Source organism: Poecilia formosa, unplaced genomic scaffold (assembly GCF_000485575.1).
Source record: "Poecilia formosa unplaced genomic scaffold, Poecilia_formosa-5.1.2 Scaffold164, whole genome shotgun sequence".
NCBI lineage: Eukaryota > Metazoa > Chordata > Actinopteri > Cyprinodontiformes > Poeciliidae > Poecilia > Poecilia formosa.
The window spans coordinates 22,130-44,170 of NW_006800103.1; the positions used below are offsets into that span (position 1 = coordinate 22,130).

General features: G+C 37.2%; 1 protein-coding gene and 1 long non-coding RNA gene across 5 annotated transcripts in view; one reads left to right on the top strand and one right to left on the bottom strand.

The window, feature by feature from the left end:
- LOC107837658 (uncharacterized) overlaps positions 1-15,610 on the top strand; it is a 19,985-nt gene extending 4,375 nt beyond the window's left edge. Inside the window, exons 2-3 of the long non-coding RNA XR_001663699.1 lie at positions 6,705-6,709; positions 15,598-15,610. This is a non-coding gene — a long non-coding RNA (uncharacterized LOC107837658). The remainder of the gene's footprint in view (positions 1-6,704; positions 6,710-15,597) is intronic.
- LOC103146616 (glutamate receptor 2-like) overlaps positions 1-22,041 on the bottom strand; it is a 47,829-nt gene that overhangs the window by 17,203 nt on the left and 8,585 nt on the right. For all 4 annotated transcript variants that reach the window (XM_007564613.2, XM_007564614.2, XM_016677773.1 and 1 more), the window contains exons 2-16: positions 21,386-21,526; positions 16,162-16,401; positions 14,639-14,760; positions 13,128-13,202; positions 12,451-12,504; positions 11,386-11,544; positions 10,445-10,612; positions 9,148-9,252; positions 8,944-9,048; positions 7,831-7,894; positions 7,483-7,625; positions 6,467-6,682; positions 6,063-6,217; positions 5,245-5,443; positions 4,111-4,358 (exon numbers count right to left, since the gene is read on the bottom strand). In XM_007564613.2, coding sequence (XP_007564675.1) covers positions 4,111-4,358; positions 5,245-5,443; positions 6,063-6,217; positions 6,467-6,682; positions 7,483-7,625; positions 7,831-7,894; positions 8,944-9,048; positions 9,148-9,252; positions 10,445-10,612; positions 11,386-11,544; positions 12,451-12,504; positions 13,128-13,202; positions 14,639-14,760; positions 16,162-16,401; positions 21,386-21,526 — 2,194 coding nt within the window. The remainder of the gene's footprint in view (positions 1-4,110; positions 4,359-5,244; positions 5,444-6,062; positions 6,218-6,466; positions 6,683-7,482; positions 7,626-7,830; positions 7,895-8,943; positions 9,049-9,147; positions 9,253-10,444; positions 10,613-11,385; positions 11,545-12,450; positions 12,505-13,127; positions 13,203-14,638; positions 14,761-16,161; positions 16,402-21,385; positions 21,527-22,041) is intronic.

The following is a 22,041-nucleotide window of genomic DNA, read 5'->3' on the forward strand; positions in this document are numbered from 1 at the left end:
TATATATATATTTTTTTTTTTCCCTTTAAAGACACTTGTAGGTTGGATAAATAATATTTTCTTGTACTCAGTCTGAAACAAAAGATGTGCCCCTAATTACAACAATGTAATTAATTTTATTATGTATAACAAACAATACAAAGCTAACAAATTCAGTTACTAAATTCATAATTTTGTCTCATATGTGATCATTTTTTGCCAACAAGTAAAATCCTATGACAGCATTTTCAGGCCTTGTAGCAACATTAGCTCTGAACTACAGCAGTCCCTAACAGTCAGAAACATACAGTAACTAGAATTAATTTAATATGATGTGATCACACAGAAACCTGTTTGATCTTAAGGATATGAAAAATAACCAACAGAGCTATTTAAACTTTACTCTTTTATATATTTTAAATAATCAGTGGTGCTGAAAGTAGCACTGTTTGGTGTGCAACATGCCGGATAAGGAAAATCTTATTGGGCTAAAGCTGCAATATGCAACTTTTATAAAAACTATGTTTTTCATATATTTGTTAAAATTATCACAATGTCAAGACAGTGTAATATAAGGCAGATAATCTGTGGAAAAAAATGAGCTCCTCTTCCTTCTCCCAGTAATAACTGCAGAAATACACTATTCAGCCAGAAACAACCAGAGGCAGGAGGACGGTCTTAACGCAATAAATCAGCTTGTGTATGATCTGCCGCCGGCTTCCTCCCACAGTCCAAAAACATGACTGTTAGGTTAATTGGTTTCTCTAAATTCTCCCTGTAGGTGCGATTGTGTGTGTGTGCGTGGTTGTTTGTGACTGTGTTGCCATGGCAACATGTCCAGGGTGAACCCCGCCGTTGACAGATGGAGATAGGCACCAGCACCCCTCTCGACCTCAATGGGATAAGGGTGCACGAAAATGGATGACAGTAAGTTGTTTCTCCATCATTGAGCAGCGTGTACATGAGGTTTATTGACAGCTCTAAGACCCGCCTCCTGTCTCTGATTGGTTTTTGATCGGGAGCAGTGTGTTTCTTCAGACAGAAATAGCAGCTCAGGGAGGAGAAGGAGATCAGTCTTTTCACAGATTATCTGCCTCATATTACACTGCCACAACATGGTGACTGGGGACACCCCATCTCCTGTAGTCCCCTGCCCATCCTTTTCAGGCAGGACTGGTTTAACAAAAACATACATATTTTATAAATGTTACTGTAGCTTTAAGATAAGTATCCACTGCAATGCTAACAGCACTAATAGTGCTAAATGCTAATATGAAATCCTAAAGACAAATTAAAATAGGAATCATGTTGTCCGTCTTTGGAATTAATATAGAAATCCTGATTAATTGCAGATCTGTGTAACCTCTCATACACACAGTGTGACATCACCTCTAGCCCTAATATATGAGAAACTAATGATTAATCATACGGTTCTTTTGCAGTTCCAATAAATAAATGAATAACTAACAAATCTAAACATAAAAAAGTAAAAAAAAAAAGTTTGAAAGGAATATTATTTTGTGCGGTTTGAGAAAAGGAAGAAGTTAGTGATCTGCAATGAGCTTAATGGGATTTTATATATAAAGATGCTTTTGTCCTATAAACCTGGAGGATTTCACTTGTTAATCAGTCCATCAAATAGATGAATAGATGAGGAAGGAAAACATGAACTGTGCCTGGTAGTGAAACTGCTGTAGTTTTTTAGATACGCTTTGCTCCATGAGAAAACTGATTAAACTTAAGTTCACAGCAATGTTTAGGTTAAAATGAAACTTAAGTGTTTTGTTTGTTTATTTTTTGTTTTAAATGAGGACCAGTACTCAGAGCTGAAATGCCAGTAAATGATTGAGTGACAACATAGAGCAGTGGGTTATAAAACGGTAAAAGCCTGGAACAAATCCAGGATGATTGATGCACAGTGACTGGCTTAAATGTTTGTCATGCCCAATATTACCTGATGTGAGGTGGGTGCTGCTTTGTCTGATCTTTATCTTAAATACTGTTCAGATCTGACATATAAGGCTGACTTTTGTGGTAAATGACAGTAATGTAGTCGTAGTCAAACGTATTGATGTAGAGCCTGAATTTGGAAGGGGAGGAAATGAAATGGTGCTCTGCAGCTCAGTATGGCTCCGGTAACCTTTATCAGCTACCTGGAGTTAAGAAAAATAATTGTTTTCTAAATCACTTATACATTTAAATGCTGAAAATGACAGTTTTCTGAATAAAAACAACCCGAGAATGACAGAGAAAGAGAAAGAAAAAGAGAGAGAGAGAGAGAGCATGGAGCAGAAAACCATACAGCTATTGGCAGCTTGCTGAAAAGACAAAGAAATAAGAAACAACATGAGTGACAAACATGCAACACAGACAAATACGCATGCTTAATCATTCATTTTTCTATCAGCCCATCCATCGATTCAACCTACTGATTCATCATTGAGAAATAAATTGCATATTCAAATTACGCTGTCATTTCTGCATAGATGTAAAATCTCTAAATGAAACTGATCAGGCAAGAATACGTAGAACCACATTAACCAGTTGTTAATATGAGACAGCTTGAACAACAACCATATGTATTATGTAGGTTTATGCCAAAAAATGCAGAATTTTGGAGATTAATTTCACATATTTACAAGAAAAAACTTGGAATTTTTCTGATGTGAAAAAGTCAGAAATGTTCCATGATTAAAGGCATAAATTTATGATATTAAAAGTAGGGTCTTCTCTGACATATTCATAAGTTTACAATGTCAGAAAACATCTTAGGCTTAATCCCATAAATCTAGGCCTTTAATCAGTGAATATTGTAATTTTCCCCACAAATTTTGTACTTTTTGATACGATAGAACAGGGGTAAATGCAATGCAGTTCAAAATTTGAGTGCACCGAGTTTTTGTGCTGGTGTCAGTGAAAAAAGTTAATTTAAAGCCCAAAATATGGACCAAAACCTTTTGTTAAAACAATGCCACAAAGAATTAAGGCAAGCTGGAGGTCAAAGGTTCTCCAACTCAGTTCCATCCAGCTGTACCTAATAAAATGTCAGATCAGTATATGTCTTACTATTTACACAGGATCTGTCTGTGGTTTAAGTTCAACCCTTTCTTAGATAAACTGCGGCAACATTCTCTGCTCTGGGATCATAGAAACACAAAATAAGCAATTGTAAGTAGAAGATATGAGAAATTTGGGTTAGAAAGCATCATTATTGGTCAAGAAAATCTAATAAATTATGCTATAAAGTAGTAAAACATCTGCTGTGACCTTCAGGGTGATTAAAAACACACATTCACAAACAAACAAATGTTTTGGTCATACAGTCATAGACAACAACAATCCCCTGATTCAGGTCTTAAAGAGCATATTTCATAAATAATAATATTTATTTAACTTCATAAACTTATAGTTTCTGTCTTACTGTTCCAGGAATACTGCAGGACAACATCAGTATTCCTTTTGTACCAGTCAAATACTTGGGAATATTACATTTATTCTAAAAAGTACTAACATATCTGTAGATATCATAATGTAGTTATATTTAGTCGTGGATTTTAAGGTGTTGGTGATGCAAATAAGGACATTCGGTGACTATTTTACATTCCTGATTGTATCGGCTCACTTTAAGACCTGGCGTCTGAAACAAACCGTACACCCCCCTCCCCACCCCTGTTGTCACGGTAACCACCCCCACCAGGGGTCAGAGGTGGCAACCACAGTAAAAATACAAACCACTGGGATGATGTCATCAGGGTAGGTGGATTATTATAACAACGAGTAGTGAGCTGCCATGCCCCATTCATCACACTCGCATACTGCAAAAACCCAACTGGCTCTAAGGCTTGGGACTAAAATAAGCGCTCCCCGGGGTGTGCTTTCTTTTGTTTATGAGCATCGCTGCAGGTGAACGCAGCAGCAGCAGCAGCAGCAGCAGCAGCAGCTCACACACTGGCTAGTTAACACCTGACGTCTCTGGCAGGTGAGCAGTCAGTGTCTTTGGATTGTTCCTTTTCTTGTGGAGAAAGGAACTGCGGGAGCGCGGAGGGAAACAGTATGCTAGGCAGCAGGTTAGTAGTGTGAATGGTACATGGCAGTGCAGGTTGGCTGGCATTGTTATACTGATCCACCCACCTTAATGGGGATTGTTTGGGCGTGGCAATCCCGTAGCCTTTGGAGTCCAGGTTTCCTCCCACTTTCATGGTGTCGCAGGGCTTCCTCTGCTCGATGTACTCGTTCATGGTGGACTCCAGCAGGTAGGCGTACTTCCCTTTGGACTTCCTCACACGCTGCACGCCCTCCGACGTCTTCTTGACAAACACAGAAGGCTCTGCGGATTTCATGTACTGCCACATCTTGTCAAACAAAGCGATTTTAGAGCGCTAAAAAAAGAGAGACAAATAAATTCATTTAGTTTTGTCTTGGTTGTTGTTATTTCAGGACAGGAAAGGCTTGCTAGACAGAAACTTCATTTGTTTCCTTCACACAAATTAAGTGTGAAGTTTCCTTCATTTGTGAAGTTTCCTTCACAAATGAAGGAAACTTCACAAGTTTGTGAAGTCTTGTTCAATTGGGGACCAAAATTGCAACACTTGTTACATCTTCATCTGGTGCGGTTCGCCTTCACACTGCACTGTGCCAAACAAACCAAACCATTTGAAAAACCTGTTCCCTATCTCACCTGTGGTGGCGCTGCACCAAGAACCACTGAAGGAAGCAACATAAAAAAAACTTCCAAAGAAGACACTGAGCGCAACTTCCTTCTCCACAAGATGTAAATAAATGCACTGGAGTCAGATTTTAGTGGTTGTAGGATTCCTCTTTTGTCTTTGGCTAACATGCTGGAGCTCCTCTTGGGTTGCTAGGCGACGGGCTGGGCACTGCACCGTTACCAAGCAACGGTCCAGTGCCTGTCAAATGTTACTTAATAATCGAGGTGGGGTTGAAACAACTAATTTCCAAGCCTCAAAAAACATGAACTTATTTCCAAAAAATGGCTGGATGGTTTTAGAAACAGCTGAGACCCAAACGGAAGCATAAAAACGTGCAAAATGTGAATTTCACATACATATTTTTATTAAAAGTTGGTTTTTAAGTATCTTACAAATGTTAAAATTATGACAAACATGTAAAAATGATTAAAATGATGAATGGTGAGATGTGATTAAGGTTTCTTCCTGCCAGTCATTCCTCATGTATCAATGGAAACATAGTTATTATTCGCCTTTAGGAAGAACAGCCATCGTTTGTTGTTGGAAAATACCTTACCCTGAAAAATTCTTTGGTTGACCCGGAGTCCAGCGTCCCATAAGCGATCTCTGTCTGCTTGGCGAGATCCTCAGCACTCTCAATGGGAGAAACCATTCTCTCCACCGTCAAGAAGGCAGCCAGGTTGGCCGTGTATGATGAGATAATGATCAGAGTGAAAAACCACCATACCCCTCCAACTATACGACCTGAAAGAGACCTGCATGCAGAAACGCACAGCTCAGGTTCTGGCCGGTGGATTCTCTCCTAACTATAGAGACCCATTCACAAAATTAGATCCCAAAGGAAAATTAAATAGCAATAATTAATATTAACAAATAATAATAGCGTCATTCGTATTGAGCCTACATCACATCAGCTTTATTATGTCTGCTAATTCTAATCTTACAGAAGTAGCAAACAAAAAATATATTTGGAATTTGAAATACAGAGTGGTGTTTAAGTGTGTTGTATCATTTTAACTATTTGACAACATCAGATGATTAATACAAAATTTACAGCTCTTGGGAGCCCCCTGGTGGTGTGGGGGACCTAAGCAACTGCTTAACTCAGACATCCGTTGGGCCAGCTCTGTTTGGGACACGTTACGAAAAAATTAGCATGACTTAATTTGTGTTCCTAGCAGAAAAGCAACTTTTTGAATAAAGAAAAAGAAGAAAGAATAATTTCATTCCAAAGAGTATTTGGTATAAAATGCTCTGAATGGGAACTGGGGAAATAACTTGTACAAAAAATATTGTACTACTTCACTAATACTTGATATTGATGAGCATATAAATATTAAGTACCACATTAGTGACATGGTGTGTCGTACCAACCTTGGTGAAATGTCACAGCCCTGTCGCATGAACGCGCCCAGCGAGAACCAAAGAGAGTTAAAGATCCCAAACTCGTTGGTTGATTCGGTCGTCAGCGGCAACGCTCCGTCCTCTGGCTCCTCAAGCGTCCACTCATACGGGCTGAACCTCGACACCTCAAGGGAGAAACATTATTAATTAACGGGTCATACTGAAGAATTCACACTGCAAAAGTATAAAATATTACCAAGTATTTTTGGTCTAGTTATTAAAACATTTTTACATACCTTTAATAAATAATTGATCATTTCACAGAGTAAAACACCAGTGTTGTTAGATTACAAGCAGGTCCCACATATTACTGGTTCTATATAAACTTCAGAGCTATTTATTATTCACATTTAGAAATCTGAGGTTTGACTCACCAGAAAGAGGACAACACTAACGCCGATGTAGGCAAAGACGATACACATCCAGATTTCATAGGCCAGTGGGTCCAGAAAGGAGAAGACGCCGGGTTTGGACTTCTGAGGCTTTTTGATCATAATTGAGATTCCCAGGGACATGAAAGGTTTGGAGAAATCAATCACCTCTTCCCGAACAAGAGTAATCGTCAGGGGAGCAACTGCTATATCTGCTTTCTGTGGAAGAGAAAAAACAAAGAGTTGGTTAAAATATCTGATCCACCTGAACAGGACATGTCCCAAAACAAACATCTGTGATGTGTTACTTTTTAATTTAAATCAATTTGACCTCATTCAACCTGTCCTCTTACAGTATTTGGTCTTTTTGTAAATAAAGATTCACCGATATGATATTAATATCTGTATCGGTCCTAATATACACACTTGAAATAAAACAAAACTAACTTCTAAGTAACATTTCAGCAAGATATTGGAGCTTGTTTTAAGTCAATACTTCATTAATTCTGACAAAAAAACTTGTTCAACTGGCAGATAATTTCAGTCACAAGACATTTCCCCATTTTATTTGTAAGTGAAAACATCTGGAATAAGTACATTTTCTAATCAATATTGAGGAATTATTTATTTAAAAAAGCTCCTGTAGGTTGCTGAAAAATCGCTTGTAAGTTAGTTTTGTTTTATTTCAAGTGTACTAAGATATTGGCACAAGACACACCAAAAATACTTAGTAAGATTTTGTATTTTTGCAGTGAAGGGCAAACAAACTATACGCCTAAAAGCCCACAGTTAAGCCCTATATTATTAAAAGCCCTGGCAGATTTACATTTTAAAAAGATCTATTTAGAAAAAAAACTCTTTTTTGACTTTATTTTCTTTTATAAAATTGTCTTTAGTGATTTCTGTGAAAAGCTAAATAACTCCACCAGTGAGTTGCAGTTCATCCAGACTGCTGCTGCCAGAGTCCTGACCAGCACGACCAAAACGGGTCACATCTGTTCCCAGAACGTCCAGCTTACCCCGTACACCAACTCTCCAACCATCCCGTTCCAGATCTTGGTCTCAGCATCTCTTGCTCCGTATTTTCCGTCTCCTACGATCCGAAGCTTGTAGCGTATCCCACAGTGCTTTGCAATTTCTGCAGCCAGGTCAACGCAGTAGCCTAAAATAAAAGGACAATTTAGAAATTAAATTGGATTTGAATTTGACCGTCTGCTTTTTACAGAAAGATTAAAAAAGAGGTAAGGGTGAACACTTTACAAATGTGCTATCAGCTCTAGAGAACTGTGTAACAAAAATGATCAAATTGTAGAACATCATTAAGTGTGGTTAAAAAACACAAACATCAACCATAGACACCATCATACCTTCGTAGCGATCATTGCCTTGAAGCTCATCAGCGTTCTTTTTTAGCATCACATACGGAGCTTCCTATAACCAGAAACATGCAGAAATCAGTAAAACTAAACTCAGCACAAAAAGCAACAACAATTTTATTATCTTATATTATCTTTGTAGACTTATACTGCTGGGAAGTCTGTTTAGTTTTCTGAAAATGGCTCCACATTTTTATAAAAAAGGTATTTGTAGGCTGAGGAACACAGCTGAGTATGCAGGTATTTAAAAAGTAATTATTTTATTTTGAAACTTCAATCATCCAATCCCAGAAGGGACAGTAATCAAAAACTCCTCAACCCACAAAGATTTTGTCCTGTGACACAATGTAAGGAAAAATAAACAGACTATTCAGTGGTATAAATTATTGCCCAAAACTCAAGGGTCATAGTTTTAGCTTCACCAAGCTCAAACTGTAAAAAAATATATATATATTTTAAAGTTCCTTTTGCTAAACAATTACTAATGGTTAATCCAAAAGATGGTGAACAGATCAGCCCTACACTGTACTGATAAATTAAGCAGAAAGGCCTGAGCTTTTCACATGGTGATGTTGGAAAAAAATATCTTAGACAGTAAAATGTTTGTTTTCTTATTTAAAAAATAAGTTGAATTGCTCAGTTGCATTTGTAATGTATTTTTAATATGGCATGTAAAAAGATTTCAATAAAAAATTTGCAGAATGTGCCACTGTGACAGTTTTTTCATCCAATTAATTGATTAATCAGAAAATTAATTGATTAAAAATTTACCAATTAATCAAAATAATTGATAGACCCATTGAAACCTATAATAATGATTATTTGCAGCACTAATCTTCACATTGACAGTGTAATTCTGGAGGATGTTCCATTATGTCCAATTCAATAGGAATCAGTAGAGCCAGTATAATACCTGATGAAAATTTAAATTGTGTATTTTTAAATTTCCAAACACAAAATTGAAAAAAAAATGGAAAAATAAAAAGCACAGGAGTAAAGTTGTCTGCATAATGAGCTTAATTTTTTCTGAAATAATCTATTTTTTTATTCAGACACATACATGTTCGATCTCATGATAACTACGTCAGAGTGATGGTGTCTTACCAGTATAGTTGTAACGATGACGGTTTTGTTTTCTATTCCCGTCGTGTCATTATTTATATCCTGCTTGTCTGCCTCAAACTTATGCGCTTCACTCCAGGTGCCAATCTGGAAGCACATGACGCAACAAAACGGTGATTTTAGTCAAAACACAAAACACATAAACACACAAGCTGGGTGTATCATTAGAAAGTCTTGTTTAGCTACCTTGAGGGGTCCGCTGTTCTTCAGCTCCATGACTGCCACTGAGTAGTTGGTTCGCTTCCCATGCTGGTTAAACTGAATGTTTCCAGTTAAACCATTAACTTGAACCTGAAGACACCAAATTACTTTAAATTATCAGAGATAGAGCTAATGTCTATTCAACACACTGAGCAGTTTCCACAGCTTATTTTAAATGATCTCATTTCTACACTGATCAAACAGGTAAAAGGAAAGAAAACATTATTATAATCACAAACTGCAATATATTCAGCGTCTTGGTGTTGAATTTTAAATTATAAACAGCTGTTTTAGAAAAAGGAAACATTGAAATTGTAAAATATCCCATTTTCAAACAGGAAGCACTTCCATATTTGGATAATTACATGTGAAGCCTACAACTGTATGGTCACAGACAGAAAATGGATTATTTTCCTGACTAAAAAGACAAATCAAATGGGAGGATAATGCATGTTTTTTAGTGACTGTGAAAAAGCAAAAGCTATTGTAGTCATAGTGATCAGTATTTATCACATTGTTTATCATTTATAAATTGGTGATATATAATACATTTTTTATCATGAAAACATTTTGATTTATAGTCACAATACATTTCAATTAATGATATTTAGAAACCCCTAAAACTGTCTGTTTTGTTGGGATTTTTATTTTTGCTGTTTTTCTTCACTGTTAGTTCAATAAACATGTATCAATACATTTTAAAATATGATTAAATGCAGTTACTGTGTGCATTTTAGTGAAACAAACCACACTTTTTAATGCTACTAATTAAGTGTATTACAAATGGAACAAAATAGTTCTTATCAGCATCATGTTTATCATTATTGCAACAGTCCCGCAAAATATTGTCATAAAACCATAAGTCCATGTGCCACATTTTATGAGTTCACAGTTATTACAAATCATCTGCTGATGTCCACAGATTGTGTTAAATCAATAACTGTCTCTCCAGTTATTGAGAGAGCGCCGCTTCTCTCCAGTTATCCAGTTATCCAGTTTGGACTAACTTTTTCCTGAGTCTGAGCCTAACGAAGGATCTGGTATGAGTAACTATGCTTCCTTTCCTCCCACTTCTGCTGCAGCATCAGCCTGAATTGACATAGTTATCTTCTACATCCCTACCAGTGCCAAACCCAACCTTCAATAACTTATTTTAAAGTTAAATATAAGAAAAGTCAGGACATTCTGTTTTGTACTTTGAAACTGGCAGTTCCTCACACAGACAAAGCAAGACGACACAAAGTAACATCTGTTGATGAAGGTCAATCCAGTCCATAGTTACCTGCTTCAGGGCACGTTCAATCTCAACGCCCTGAGCCCAGGGTACTGCGGGATTAGCTAGGCAGTCCCCACTGTTGCCACGGCGACTCATGTCTATTCTCTGTTTGTGCAGGAAACGAAACGCCTCAGTCATCACGTTGACTGCGTCGTAGGTGAGGGCAGAGGTGTACTGAAAGATCACAAAATAATTGTTTTAGACGGTAATCTGACATTTTCTGCTTATCACTGTGATAGAATCTTCTTCTTTCCTAGAACTGTTAAAGGAATAAAGATTGCTTACAGGTGACCTATTATGCTTCTTTGAACAGGTTAGGATGGGTCAGTGATTGCATTTTTTGCACAGTCATTCTTAGATAATGAGATTTTAGTCTGCTTTTTTAGTCACTTCTGTTTATTTTGAGCTGTTTTAGGGCTTCTTGTGGCTTTAAATCTAAATAAAGTGACAAGAGGCCACTTGGGTAAACTCGCCTTTTATGACAATCACAGATGAAAATGACTGCAAACAGATGCACAACTATACAACTGTACATCTTTGAAAGCACAAGTGGAGGCTCCTGCACAACCACCAAGAATGCAGCAAGCGGTTTCTGGACAGTAAGACAACAACTATACAGTGTTCTTTTCCAGCAGCCATTGTACAGCACATACAGAGGTAAAACCAGCCAATCAAACATGGTGGGGATCAGGTTGGGTTGCTAGGCAACAGGCCGGGCTTCATTGAGGTTGCTAGGTGACGGGCAGTGCCTGCTGAATTGTGTCGTTAAATTCCGGAGGTTTCTGACACAACTCATTTTCCAGACACAAAAAACGTTAACTTATTGCCAAAAAACGTCTGGGTGATTTTTAGAAGGAACACAAACTCAATTGTAAGAACAAAAATGTGCAAAATGTGAATTTTGCATAAAATGTCCCCTTTGAGTTGTTCTTATTGTTGTTTCTTACTCTGATTCGTGTATCTGCTCCAGGATACTCCTTCTCCTCCAAAGCCTCCCACCGTTGGTCAAACTTTGCCACCACAGGATTGTCAAAGTCAACTATTTGAAATCCAGATACGTTTGCACCTCCATACTGGATTTTAGAGATGTCACCATCCAAAAATCCCTGGAAGATCAAAAACAACAAAGTTTTTCTCTCGTTTTCCTAACCTGTCATTCCTACTAACTGTACCAGAACTCACATATATTGACACACAGTAAATGGAGGATTTACGGCTGTTTTGTCATAAATATTTTTCATTATGCTATTAAAAAAAAAACAGATAAAAAAATATCAGGAACTCCACCTCTCTGAGTTTTGCTGTAATCTGTCATACGGCTCTATATCACCTTAATGAGGGGGATTCCTTTAATATTTAAAATATTTTCAACAAGCTACAGTGGAAATAAGGAAAATATATTTTTTATTACTATAATAACATCACAACAAAAACATAAAATATTACCAAGTATATTTTGTTTCGTACACTTAAAATAAGACAAAACAAACTTAGACGTAACTTTTCAGAAAGAAATAGGATCTTGTTTTTAGTCTGTAGTTGATGAAAAATACTAGTTTTACTGGCAGATAATTTAATTTATAATATGGGAAACAATTTATAAATTAAATATAATATATAATATGTACATATAAATTGTTAGAAGTAAAATAATCTGCCAGTGGAATTAGAACTATTAAAATCAATATTAAGGAATTATTTATCATATTTCTTACTGAAAAGTTACTTTTAAGTTAGTTTTCTATTATTTCTTTATTATTTCTGTACTAAGATATTTGCACTAGAAAAAAAATACTTGGTAAGATTTTGTATTTTTGCAGCATTGGTTTGTTTAAGGTCACAAACTCATATTGGCCTTTCGTTATTCTTGATCGGTCCAACCTGCAGTCTGCCATTAGGACCTGACTGAGAATTTTACTTTGTTTTTGTGAATATGTGTCAATTTAAAATAACCTGTTGCAGATAAAAGGAAAAATGTGCAGTTTGTTGCAAGGTGTTGGGTCGTGACTCACTAAGTTGGCGATGATGTAGTGGTGTCCCTTCACATGTTTGCCTATAGTGATCACCTGATGGGGAAGGAAAATACACTTTGTTAACAATATAAAACTCTCAAAACAGGTTTTTATGTTTACTATCTGTGTCCTTAGATTTTAAAAATCAAAAACATTTTCTCCCTTACTTTGTACATAATTATTACCACACATAGACTTATCTAAACACAGCTACTAACTACCAAATCTCCTTTATTGACGGACTGCTGCATCCTGGGTGCACAAAGAAGTGTTGTCTCAGATCCTTCCCATTCACTACTGATACCAACAAACCGTTAATTTTTTTTGGCATATCCTACTAACTTCCACATTTCTTTGAATCAACTTATGCCATTCTTAATGACAGCACAGTATGTTTTTTCTTATGCTGTGAATTTAACAGTACTGCTCAGTCTTTTGTCATTTTTTCACCTTTGAATCTACATTCTTCAACTCGTTTATCACTTTGCTGCTGATGTACCCAAATTTCCCAACTGAGGGACAATAATGGATATTTCTGTTCAAATTTAGTATTTTAACAGAGATATAATCCACACCACTGACTGTCTCTGTTGTTCTTTAATGAAATAAAACGTTTTCTGTTTAACAGAAACTCAGATTTCAACCAGGAGCATTTTATTGAGAAGACCGAACTCCACCTGCTCCATAATGTCTTTGACTTTATCTTGTTCGCAGTCCAGGATGATGCGTCGCTCTTTACGGATCTCCAGGTCCTAAAGAGACACAAGAAGGTGTATTTAAAACCTATCCAGCGGCATTTGTTATTTATTTGTTGTTCTTTTTAAAAATGAAAAATGTTATATTCCACAGTCACATCAGTTACTGACTCTAGAAGGAAAGCACAATAAAAAAAGGATTTAGCCAGTTATCTATTTTTGCTTTAGGCTGTTCCTGTTCTATTTGTCACTTTCCTTTTTAATCACATCCAAAGTTCACACTTTCTAAGCTGTCAATAAGCATTTTCTTACCTACTTTCGCAGAGTAAATCAGCCCCTCGTCCTCATTTTTTACATGTCACTGTAATCATGTCACTCTCTCTTCCTGAGCATCTTTAGAGCTTCCCTCCTCCTCCTCGTCTCCTTTCATCATAGCTCTCAGTATTTCAGTCCTCCTCTAACTATGTCAGTACCTGGGGTCTAAACACAGCACTGCGCAGATACATCTCTGCCAGTTCCAGTGGGTGGATAATATCAAAACTGAGCAGATTTCCACAAAATCTCAGAAGCAAATGATGTAAAGAATCCAAGTCACTGCTCACTCCCACCACTCTGAATGCTTCATTACACAAATTCAGCAGCGACACGCTGACATTCACGCTTTTCTGAGATATGAATGGATGAAATTTATCATTTCCACCAAAACAACAGAGTTGTTTATGGTTAACCTTAAAGAGTTTCAAGCTAAACAAAGTGTCTTTTTAAGTCGAGTAACATAATCACAAGCTAACACTAGAAAATTCAGCTAAATTCAGCTTATAGCAGCTATTAGCTGCACCTCTCTTGGGTATTTTCTCTAAAAAAAAAATTTGGAGTTAATTCAAAAAAATTTGTTTATGCTGCTTCCCCATGTTTGGTTCTGGTTCTGGAGATGCAGACCAGAACCAGAACCAGAACCAGAACACCTGAGAGGTCTGGAAGGTTGCTATGACAACAGCAGATCTTTAATGTATTGTGGCGCTAAACCGTTCAGTGATTTATAAACTAACAGCAGCATTTTAAAATCTGTGCTCTGAGCTACAGTGGAGAGACTTAAACCTGGGGTGATGTGCTCCGTCTTCCTGGTTTTAGTCACAATGTTTACAGCAAAAATTTAATTTATATGCATTTTTGGCCATTTTAAAGACATACACAGATACTAAAACTGAGTTCAGACAATAAAACTGAACAAACTTTAATTTCCTTCGAGACGCTTCCCTAAACCCTCATTTCTCCAAACCTTCATAAAACTGCACTTAAACCATACTGCATGATAATACATTAATTGTACAGGGTGATTAAAAATGGGCCCAGTTTCAGTCAGAACCTAAAGCATCAGTTTATCAGAAAACAACTCAGCTGGTTTCTAGACTGCTGGATATGAGAGAGACTCAGTACATCGAAGACAAACCTGAACCTTATGCAGATGGAAGATAATTTCAGAGTAGCGCTACCTGAAAGAGGGAGCGGTAAGCTTCATCTTTACTCTCATCTTTCAGGTCTCCCACATTTATTGCTGTTACCACCCACTCTTTCTCTGCTGCAGTATCCAGAATCACCTGAAGGGTAGAAAGACCTACAAACACACACAAAGCAAAAAATAATTAAGGCCTGTCCCTTATCCTTACCTTTTTTTTTTAGAAAATTAATGGGCATTTCCAGAGCTCAACTCATTAAGGGAGAGCTGTTAACAGGACTTCATACCAACCAGCACAGCATGAGAACAGGAGAATTTAATTTTATAACAGGAAAAAAAAACCCTAGACCATTTCATTTTTCTATAAATCAGCACAAAGTGGTTGCAAATTGAAACCAATGGAAAAACACGAAAATACATCCCTGTTAGATAGAAGATGTTATGAATATACAATGTCAAATTAACTACAGGAATCACTGAGTGCTTTCTCTTACACACGACTGTTTCTTTTCTGCTATACAAAATGACACAGAGGCCTCTAAGTGCTTTCAATCAATACAAGAAGAATTTAACAAACAAATCAACAATTTAATATGAATATTAAGCTGTTTGTTATTTTAGTTAGATTATGCTTATTATTTATTTATTGTGTTTAATTATTCTGGTTCCGACCCGCCTTCCAACCCTGGGAAGGAAGAATTGGGAAAATTGGGAAAGGAGGATTGGAATAATAAGTTTCCAACTCTTTCCGGTAATTCAACTCCTCCCTCCAACCCCGATTCCAACCCCAGGAAGTATCCGGTGTTCCCAGGAGTGAAAGCATTTTGTCTTTAAGTCTGTGGTTCTGTCCCAGTTCCCCTCGTTCTGTGCTGACACGTCTTAGGTCAGGACATAACAGCTGGAGATGTGAAGGTGAGGATGTTAGAGAAATAATTCACTGCTAGTGCAGTTTGTATATTGAACAGTCTGGACAAAAAAAATACAAGGCTGGCAAAGTGTTGATAGGTAAAAGGTGCTTGGAGTGGAAAAGGGCTTTGAGTGGCCAGAAAAAAGAGCCAATCTGTTCTTCCAGTGCAGCTGCTGGGGCAGCACTGATGCTGCCAGTTTAAATGTTAACTGGAAATCATTAATGAGGAAACTGATCTCAGCCCTATTAATCTCTGAAATCGACTCAGACCTGATACCGGAGTGAACTAATCTGCCAGTGGAACCAGCACTGTCTATCAATATTAAGAAATTATTGACTTAATAAAAGCTCCCATATGTTGCCGAGAGATTACTTATTAATTATTTGAAGTTATTTCCACTAGAAACCAGACAAAAATACTTGGTAACCTGATTTAGGTTTTTAATTTGACCTAGTTGTCACAATAGTGTTAAATGTTATTTTGTTTTACTTTTTAGTGTCTTAATTTCCTCAGACTGATGGGCACGTTTCTGACCTTAAGCCAATCAAATCAGCCTATATTTACTCAGTTAAATCCAGAAATGAAAGAAGATTTGGTGGATACTATGAAGCAGGAACATGAACATAAAAGAGTACATTGAGAATCCGTTTACCTCTGTCGCTGTCATACAGGTAGGCAAACTTCTCCCACTTATAGTACTCCACTAACGCAACTAGAGGCCCCTTGATGTCTGGCCTCATTTGCAGAACAAACTGATTCATTCCTTCTGCCGGGAAAGACGGTGTGATGAAGGAGACATGGAGTGTCTCACAAAAGGAGGTGATGGTGTTGACCGACTTCTTGTCATAAAAGCCAAAAATGGCATAGACGCCCCGGGAGAACTGGGAACAAACTGGAAAAAGAGACAATGAATGAAACATTTTAACGAGACAAGTTAACAGAGATAAGAGTTTAAGTCATGTTTTATTAGAGGATCCAAGGAACAAATTGGGTTTACTCCGCTGTAACTCAAAATGTGTTTGAATCTCTGATTTAAACAGATGCAATCAATAACCTTTTTCATTTAAATCGTCATCTAGTCGTCCTTCAAACACCCAAACACAGATCAGGCAGCTTTGGCCCCGTGATGGGGCCCATTATGCTTCTTTGATCAGGTTATGATAAGTATAAAACATATTCATTAAATTTTTTGCAAAAAAAAATTCTTAGATGATGAGATTTCAGTCAGTCCTGTATATTTTGAGCTCCTTTCTGCTCCTTTAAATCCAAATAAGCTGTAGGTAGCCAAGACCACCAACTCAACACTTACACTCATGTGAAAATGACTGCAAACAGATGCACAATTATACAACCATACATCTTTGAAAAACAGACGTGAAGCCTCCTGCACAACCGACAAGAATGCAGCAAATGGTTTCTGGATGGTAAGCCAACAACAAAGCACCTATCTTTTCCAGCAGACATTGTTCAACGAATACAGCAGTAAAACCAACTGATCAAACATGCTGGAACTCAGCTTGGGTTGCTAGGCGACGGGCTGAGCTTCACTGGGGTTGCTAGGTGACGCTGCAGTGCCCGTTAAATATGACTTAACAATCGTGGCGTTTTTGAAACAGCTCATTTTCCAGACATCTAAAAACATTAACTTATTGCCAAAAAACAGCTGTTTTTTAAGACTGTTTCTAGAAGCAGTGAAGATACAAATAGAAGAACAAAAATGTGAAAAATAAGAATTTTTCATACTAAGTTTTGTTAAATATTGTGTCTAAGACCCACTTTCTCTTATACAGCCACTGTCATTGGGCAGAAGATGGGATACAGTAGGTCAGAACAAACATAACTATATAAACTATATAAACCAACCTGAATGATTCTGGACTGTCGAAAGAAGTCAAAGCAGCAACTGATGGTTTAATATCCGTTTGATCATTGGTAACCTGCCTTTCATTTGGGCAAATTTATAGATTTATCATTTGGAGATGACCATGACTGCAGGTGCTGAAAGTCACACACACTACAGCTCATTTACAATGCAGCAGTAAAACATGGAGGACAGGAGCAAGCTAGCAGCAAAGGCTTGGTGCTTCCCTGCTATCACACTGAATCCCTTTAGCCCCAGGCCATCATTACATCATGCTCTGATAAGAGCACATCATACTGCATCCACAAGCCTTTGTTCACACGTACGAGTCTTTGTTCACACGCACGAGTCTTTGTTCACACGCACGAGTCTTTGTTCACACGCATGAGGGCTGAAAGTGTCACAGAGTTACATATTCAACCAACAAAATTTTACCGTATAAATATGTATTTTACTGTATTTGCTTGGTAAAATCCGTATAAATAGGGCTTTTATCGTATTTATACGGTAAAATTTTGTCGGCCACAGCTGCCGGTATTTTACTGTAAATTACAGATGTTATTTTTTTACAGTGTGGCTATGAGTGAAGGGGATCAAAAAGTTTACTGCAACTGTTGTTAGGAAATATTTAGGACTGTTGCTGGTTGTTAAGAATTCATCATGTTGCATTGATTATCGATTTGTAATTGCTTTGTTGCCTTCTGAATCATTAAATGCTTCAAGAGAGCCACCAATCAATATGCGATAGAAGCTGCATCACAACATCAATACTCTTACTTTCTGGTTGTAAATAACAGCAATTCTTAAATCATTTTTAATTTAAATTTGGGTTTTTTGTACTGTGAGGATCTCAGTCCGGCTCATGCAAAACAAAAACAATGCAAACGTGGGATAGATCCACGTTTTCACTGTTTTGTAAAGACATTCACAAAGATAAATGATGTGAAAGTCATTTCAGACCCAATCTGCCCTTATTACAAAGTTTGACCTCTGAATAATCAGCAGAACACTATCTGCAAACTCAATCATTTGGAAAGTGCATGCCATGTGAGTAAGCAAGGCCAAGGCGTTGAAGGTGAGGGAAGATTTTAAAGATGCTGATGCGCTACAGAAACTGCGTGAAGCTGCACTGCTGTTGCTCTCCTGCTGCAAACCAACCAGGGGACAGCAGAAAAATCACAGGCAGCTCATAGTAATTTAGCATTTAAAAGAAATTACACACTTAGGCTAATTAGGTGTCATTTAAATTGGAAAAATGCATCAAAACTGAGGCCAAAACCAAATTTTAGATGGCTATATTCATGGCCTTTTGTTATGAGACATGTGAACTAATCACTTTTAGGGATCAAGTGATCAATTGTTTGTACTATTAAGTGGCCTTAAACTACTGGAAGCTGTTAGAAGCCTTTTTTCATTATATAATCTCAAAAGTGGAAATATGTTTTTCCTCAGAATCAGAGCAAAGGAGAAACTGTGATCTGATTCTGGAATATATTTCTATAGAACTGAAAAAATAAACTGAGCTCAAATATATCTGAGATCCAAAATCAAATTACAGGAAGAATTAAGTTAGAAATCATAATTAAAATTAAAACATCAGTGAGTTAACATGAAGGGTTTGCATTTTTAAAGAGAATAATATAACAACTAGAATCAAACTTAGACATCTAGTGAAGCTAAGCTAAACACTACCTGTCCAAGTTACAAAGTAAGTAAAAAGATCTTTTAGTGACTGATTTTTGCACATCAAACAAAAGCAGAAGAGGTGGATGGCAGCTTCTCAGTTAAGAAGTCCCTCCACAGTGATTTAACTTTAACAATGGCAGTTATGTTTTGGTCACTAAATACTTTACATAAACCTGCAGCTGCTCTGCAGAAAACTGAAATGCTTTAAATTGGAGACCAACAGTAGAGACGTGTTGCAAAACGAGTGGATCTATAAAGGAGAACCAATTGTTCTAAAGACACAATGAACAATGCTATCAGGTCAATGATCCAGATCACACAGCAAGAGCTCACATAAAGCAGTGGAGTAAGCAACAGTGAAGCTATTTATGTCTTAAAGAGGGGTCGCATCCTCAACAAATTCAACTGAAGTCTAAATTAGAAACATGTTTAAATATAAACAGCCCTTGCTGTAATATTTTATACTGACGAGCTTCTTCTTATTGTTGTGTTTGAGCAGATCTCAGAGTTTTTAGCTTCAGATGTTTCACTGAGAAAGAGCCGCATCATTTCCCCTGTAGGAGCTGGTTTAGTGTCTGCTGAGTGGCTGTGCGTCAGCATGGGCAGCAGAGACTCTATCCAGCTTTGATGAAAGGATCTGTGTTGCTAATTTAAGCCTATTTGTCTCTCCTTGCTTTAAACTTGACTACACCACCTTCAGCTCATATTCTGCTACAGAATACGAAGAGCCAATCCTTAAAGGTGACCTGTTACGCTTCCATGAACAGGTTAGGATAGGTCTATTTCAGTACATGTTTTTGTACAAAATCATTCTTAGATAACGGGATTTCAGTCTGTTCAGTTCTGCCTCTTGTCACTTTAGATCCAAATAAGCTGCTGCTGGCCACGCCCCCAAACTCAACGTTTACACTCTCATATGGACATTGCTGCAAACAGATATGCAATTATTCAACCGTATGTCTTTGGAAAGCATTAGTAGAGCCTCCTGCACAACCAAAAAGAATGCAGCAAGTGGTTTCTGGACGGAAAGCCAACAACAAATTACTTCTCTTTTCCAGCAGCCATTGTACAGTGATTACAGCAGTAAAACCAGCTGACCAAATGTGCTGGAGCTCTGTTTGGGTTGCTAGGTAACGGGCAGAGTTCCACTTGGGTTGCCAGGCAACAGCACAGTGCTGCTTGAATGTGATTTAACAATCTGGAGGGTTTTGAAACAGCTCATTTTCCACACACCAAAAAACATAAATTTATTGGCAAAAAACTTGCTGGTTTTTATTTTTAAGCACAGAGGCTGTTTTAAAAAGCAGCAGAAACCCATATCGGAGTAAAAAATGCGCAGAAAGTGAAGTTAATGTCAATTAATTTAGAATTTTGCATAATAGGTCCCCTTTAAATCTAGAAACTACAGAAAAACTGCTGTTAAAAACTTTTCTTTCTGATCTTCCTGTCGATAAGTAACTGAAAAAAACAAGATATGTTTAAATTACATAAACAAAAATAATCAGCAATACTTGAACTCAAGCTAGATTTTATTAGAGTCCATAATGATAAATGTGATATATGGACAAGCTGAATTTGTTTAAACTTGAATTTTCTGTCTTCAAATGATCGAGTGCTTCTTTTCAAAGACAACTTCATCTTTCATTTTTTCACTGCCTGTTTTTTAATGTGTGTTTTCCGCTGTGCAGCATCAGCTTAAAGAGAGAAAAACAACATCCAGGTAAATCCTGTCGTCATGGACTTAGCAGTAATAAGAGGCTTAAAGGTGACTGCAGTTACAAACATAGTCTTAATGGAGAACCAATCAGTCAAAATTATATTTCCTGCTGATGAAATTAATATGTGCACAATAAATCCAGCTACTCTAAAATACAAGAGCAAAGACAACAGAGGAGAATAAAACAGGATGATGTGAATGCCAACTTTTAATGATCTCATGTCATATATTTATATACTAACAACCTTTTCATTTCAGAAAAAAATATATTAGATGAATGAAAAATAGCTAGAGCTTACAGTAAAAGTTTTGAGCTCAGTTTAAGATATTAAACTGGAGAACTGTGAACATGAACTGTTCATTTTGATCTGGTTGAACTGAGTTGAGAACTAGTCAGGATGAAATGATAAAACTGCTTAAATATGAGTTTGTTAAACACAATGACACACTTAAGTTTGAGACTAATTATCTTAGCATAATGGCATTTCTGAATTGGTTTGCTAATGCTAATGTTTTTTTATTTATTATTGTCAAATGCTACATACATTTCAGGTTTACTGATAAAATGACCAATTGATTATTAATAGACAAAGATAATATAGCAAAACTCACAGCAGTTTGTAACAGCAAAGCTGTTGGCCACCTCCAGGTTGTCTATATGTGGAGTGAGTCTGAAATCTGCCATCCCAAACTGAACCATCCCAACTCTGAATGCGCTGTACTCCTGATCCGCGCCCCTGGGAAACAAACCACCTAGAGGAAACACAGGAACAGAAATTATTATTGGCATGGTTGGTCAGAGTGGAGCACAAAAACATCTCAAATGTTTTTCAAATGTGATGCTGCAGATTCCCGCATTCATATAATCAAAGTCCATTTTGATTTTATTTCCTGGTGCTGAACCAAAGTGCTGAACATTTCAGAGTTGACAGGCAGAAAACATACAAAAGCTTTTGCAGACTATTCAGGCTGCCAGTCCAACACTTCTACCCTTTTCATCCATAAAATGCTGCAATGCTGCGCACACTTTGCAGCCAAGGTAGACCTAACAACGTCCCAGGCCTTGAGCAGCTCTGGGGAAATAAATGCCTTCCCTGAAATCTGCTGCCAGGAAGTGTTCAGCTGCAGCTGCAGGTTCAGTCGCTTCCCAACAGAAACAACAGAAGAAGAATCAACACAGCCGAGGAGAACCAGGAAGTAAACACATCCTAACAATCCCTCTCCTTCATAAAGGTGCAAATACTTGTAAGTATTGTTCCTTTATCTTT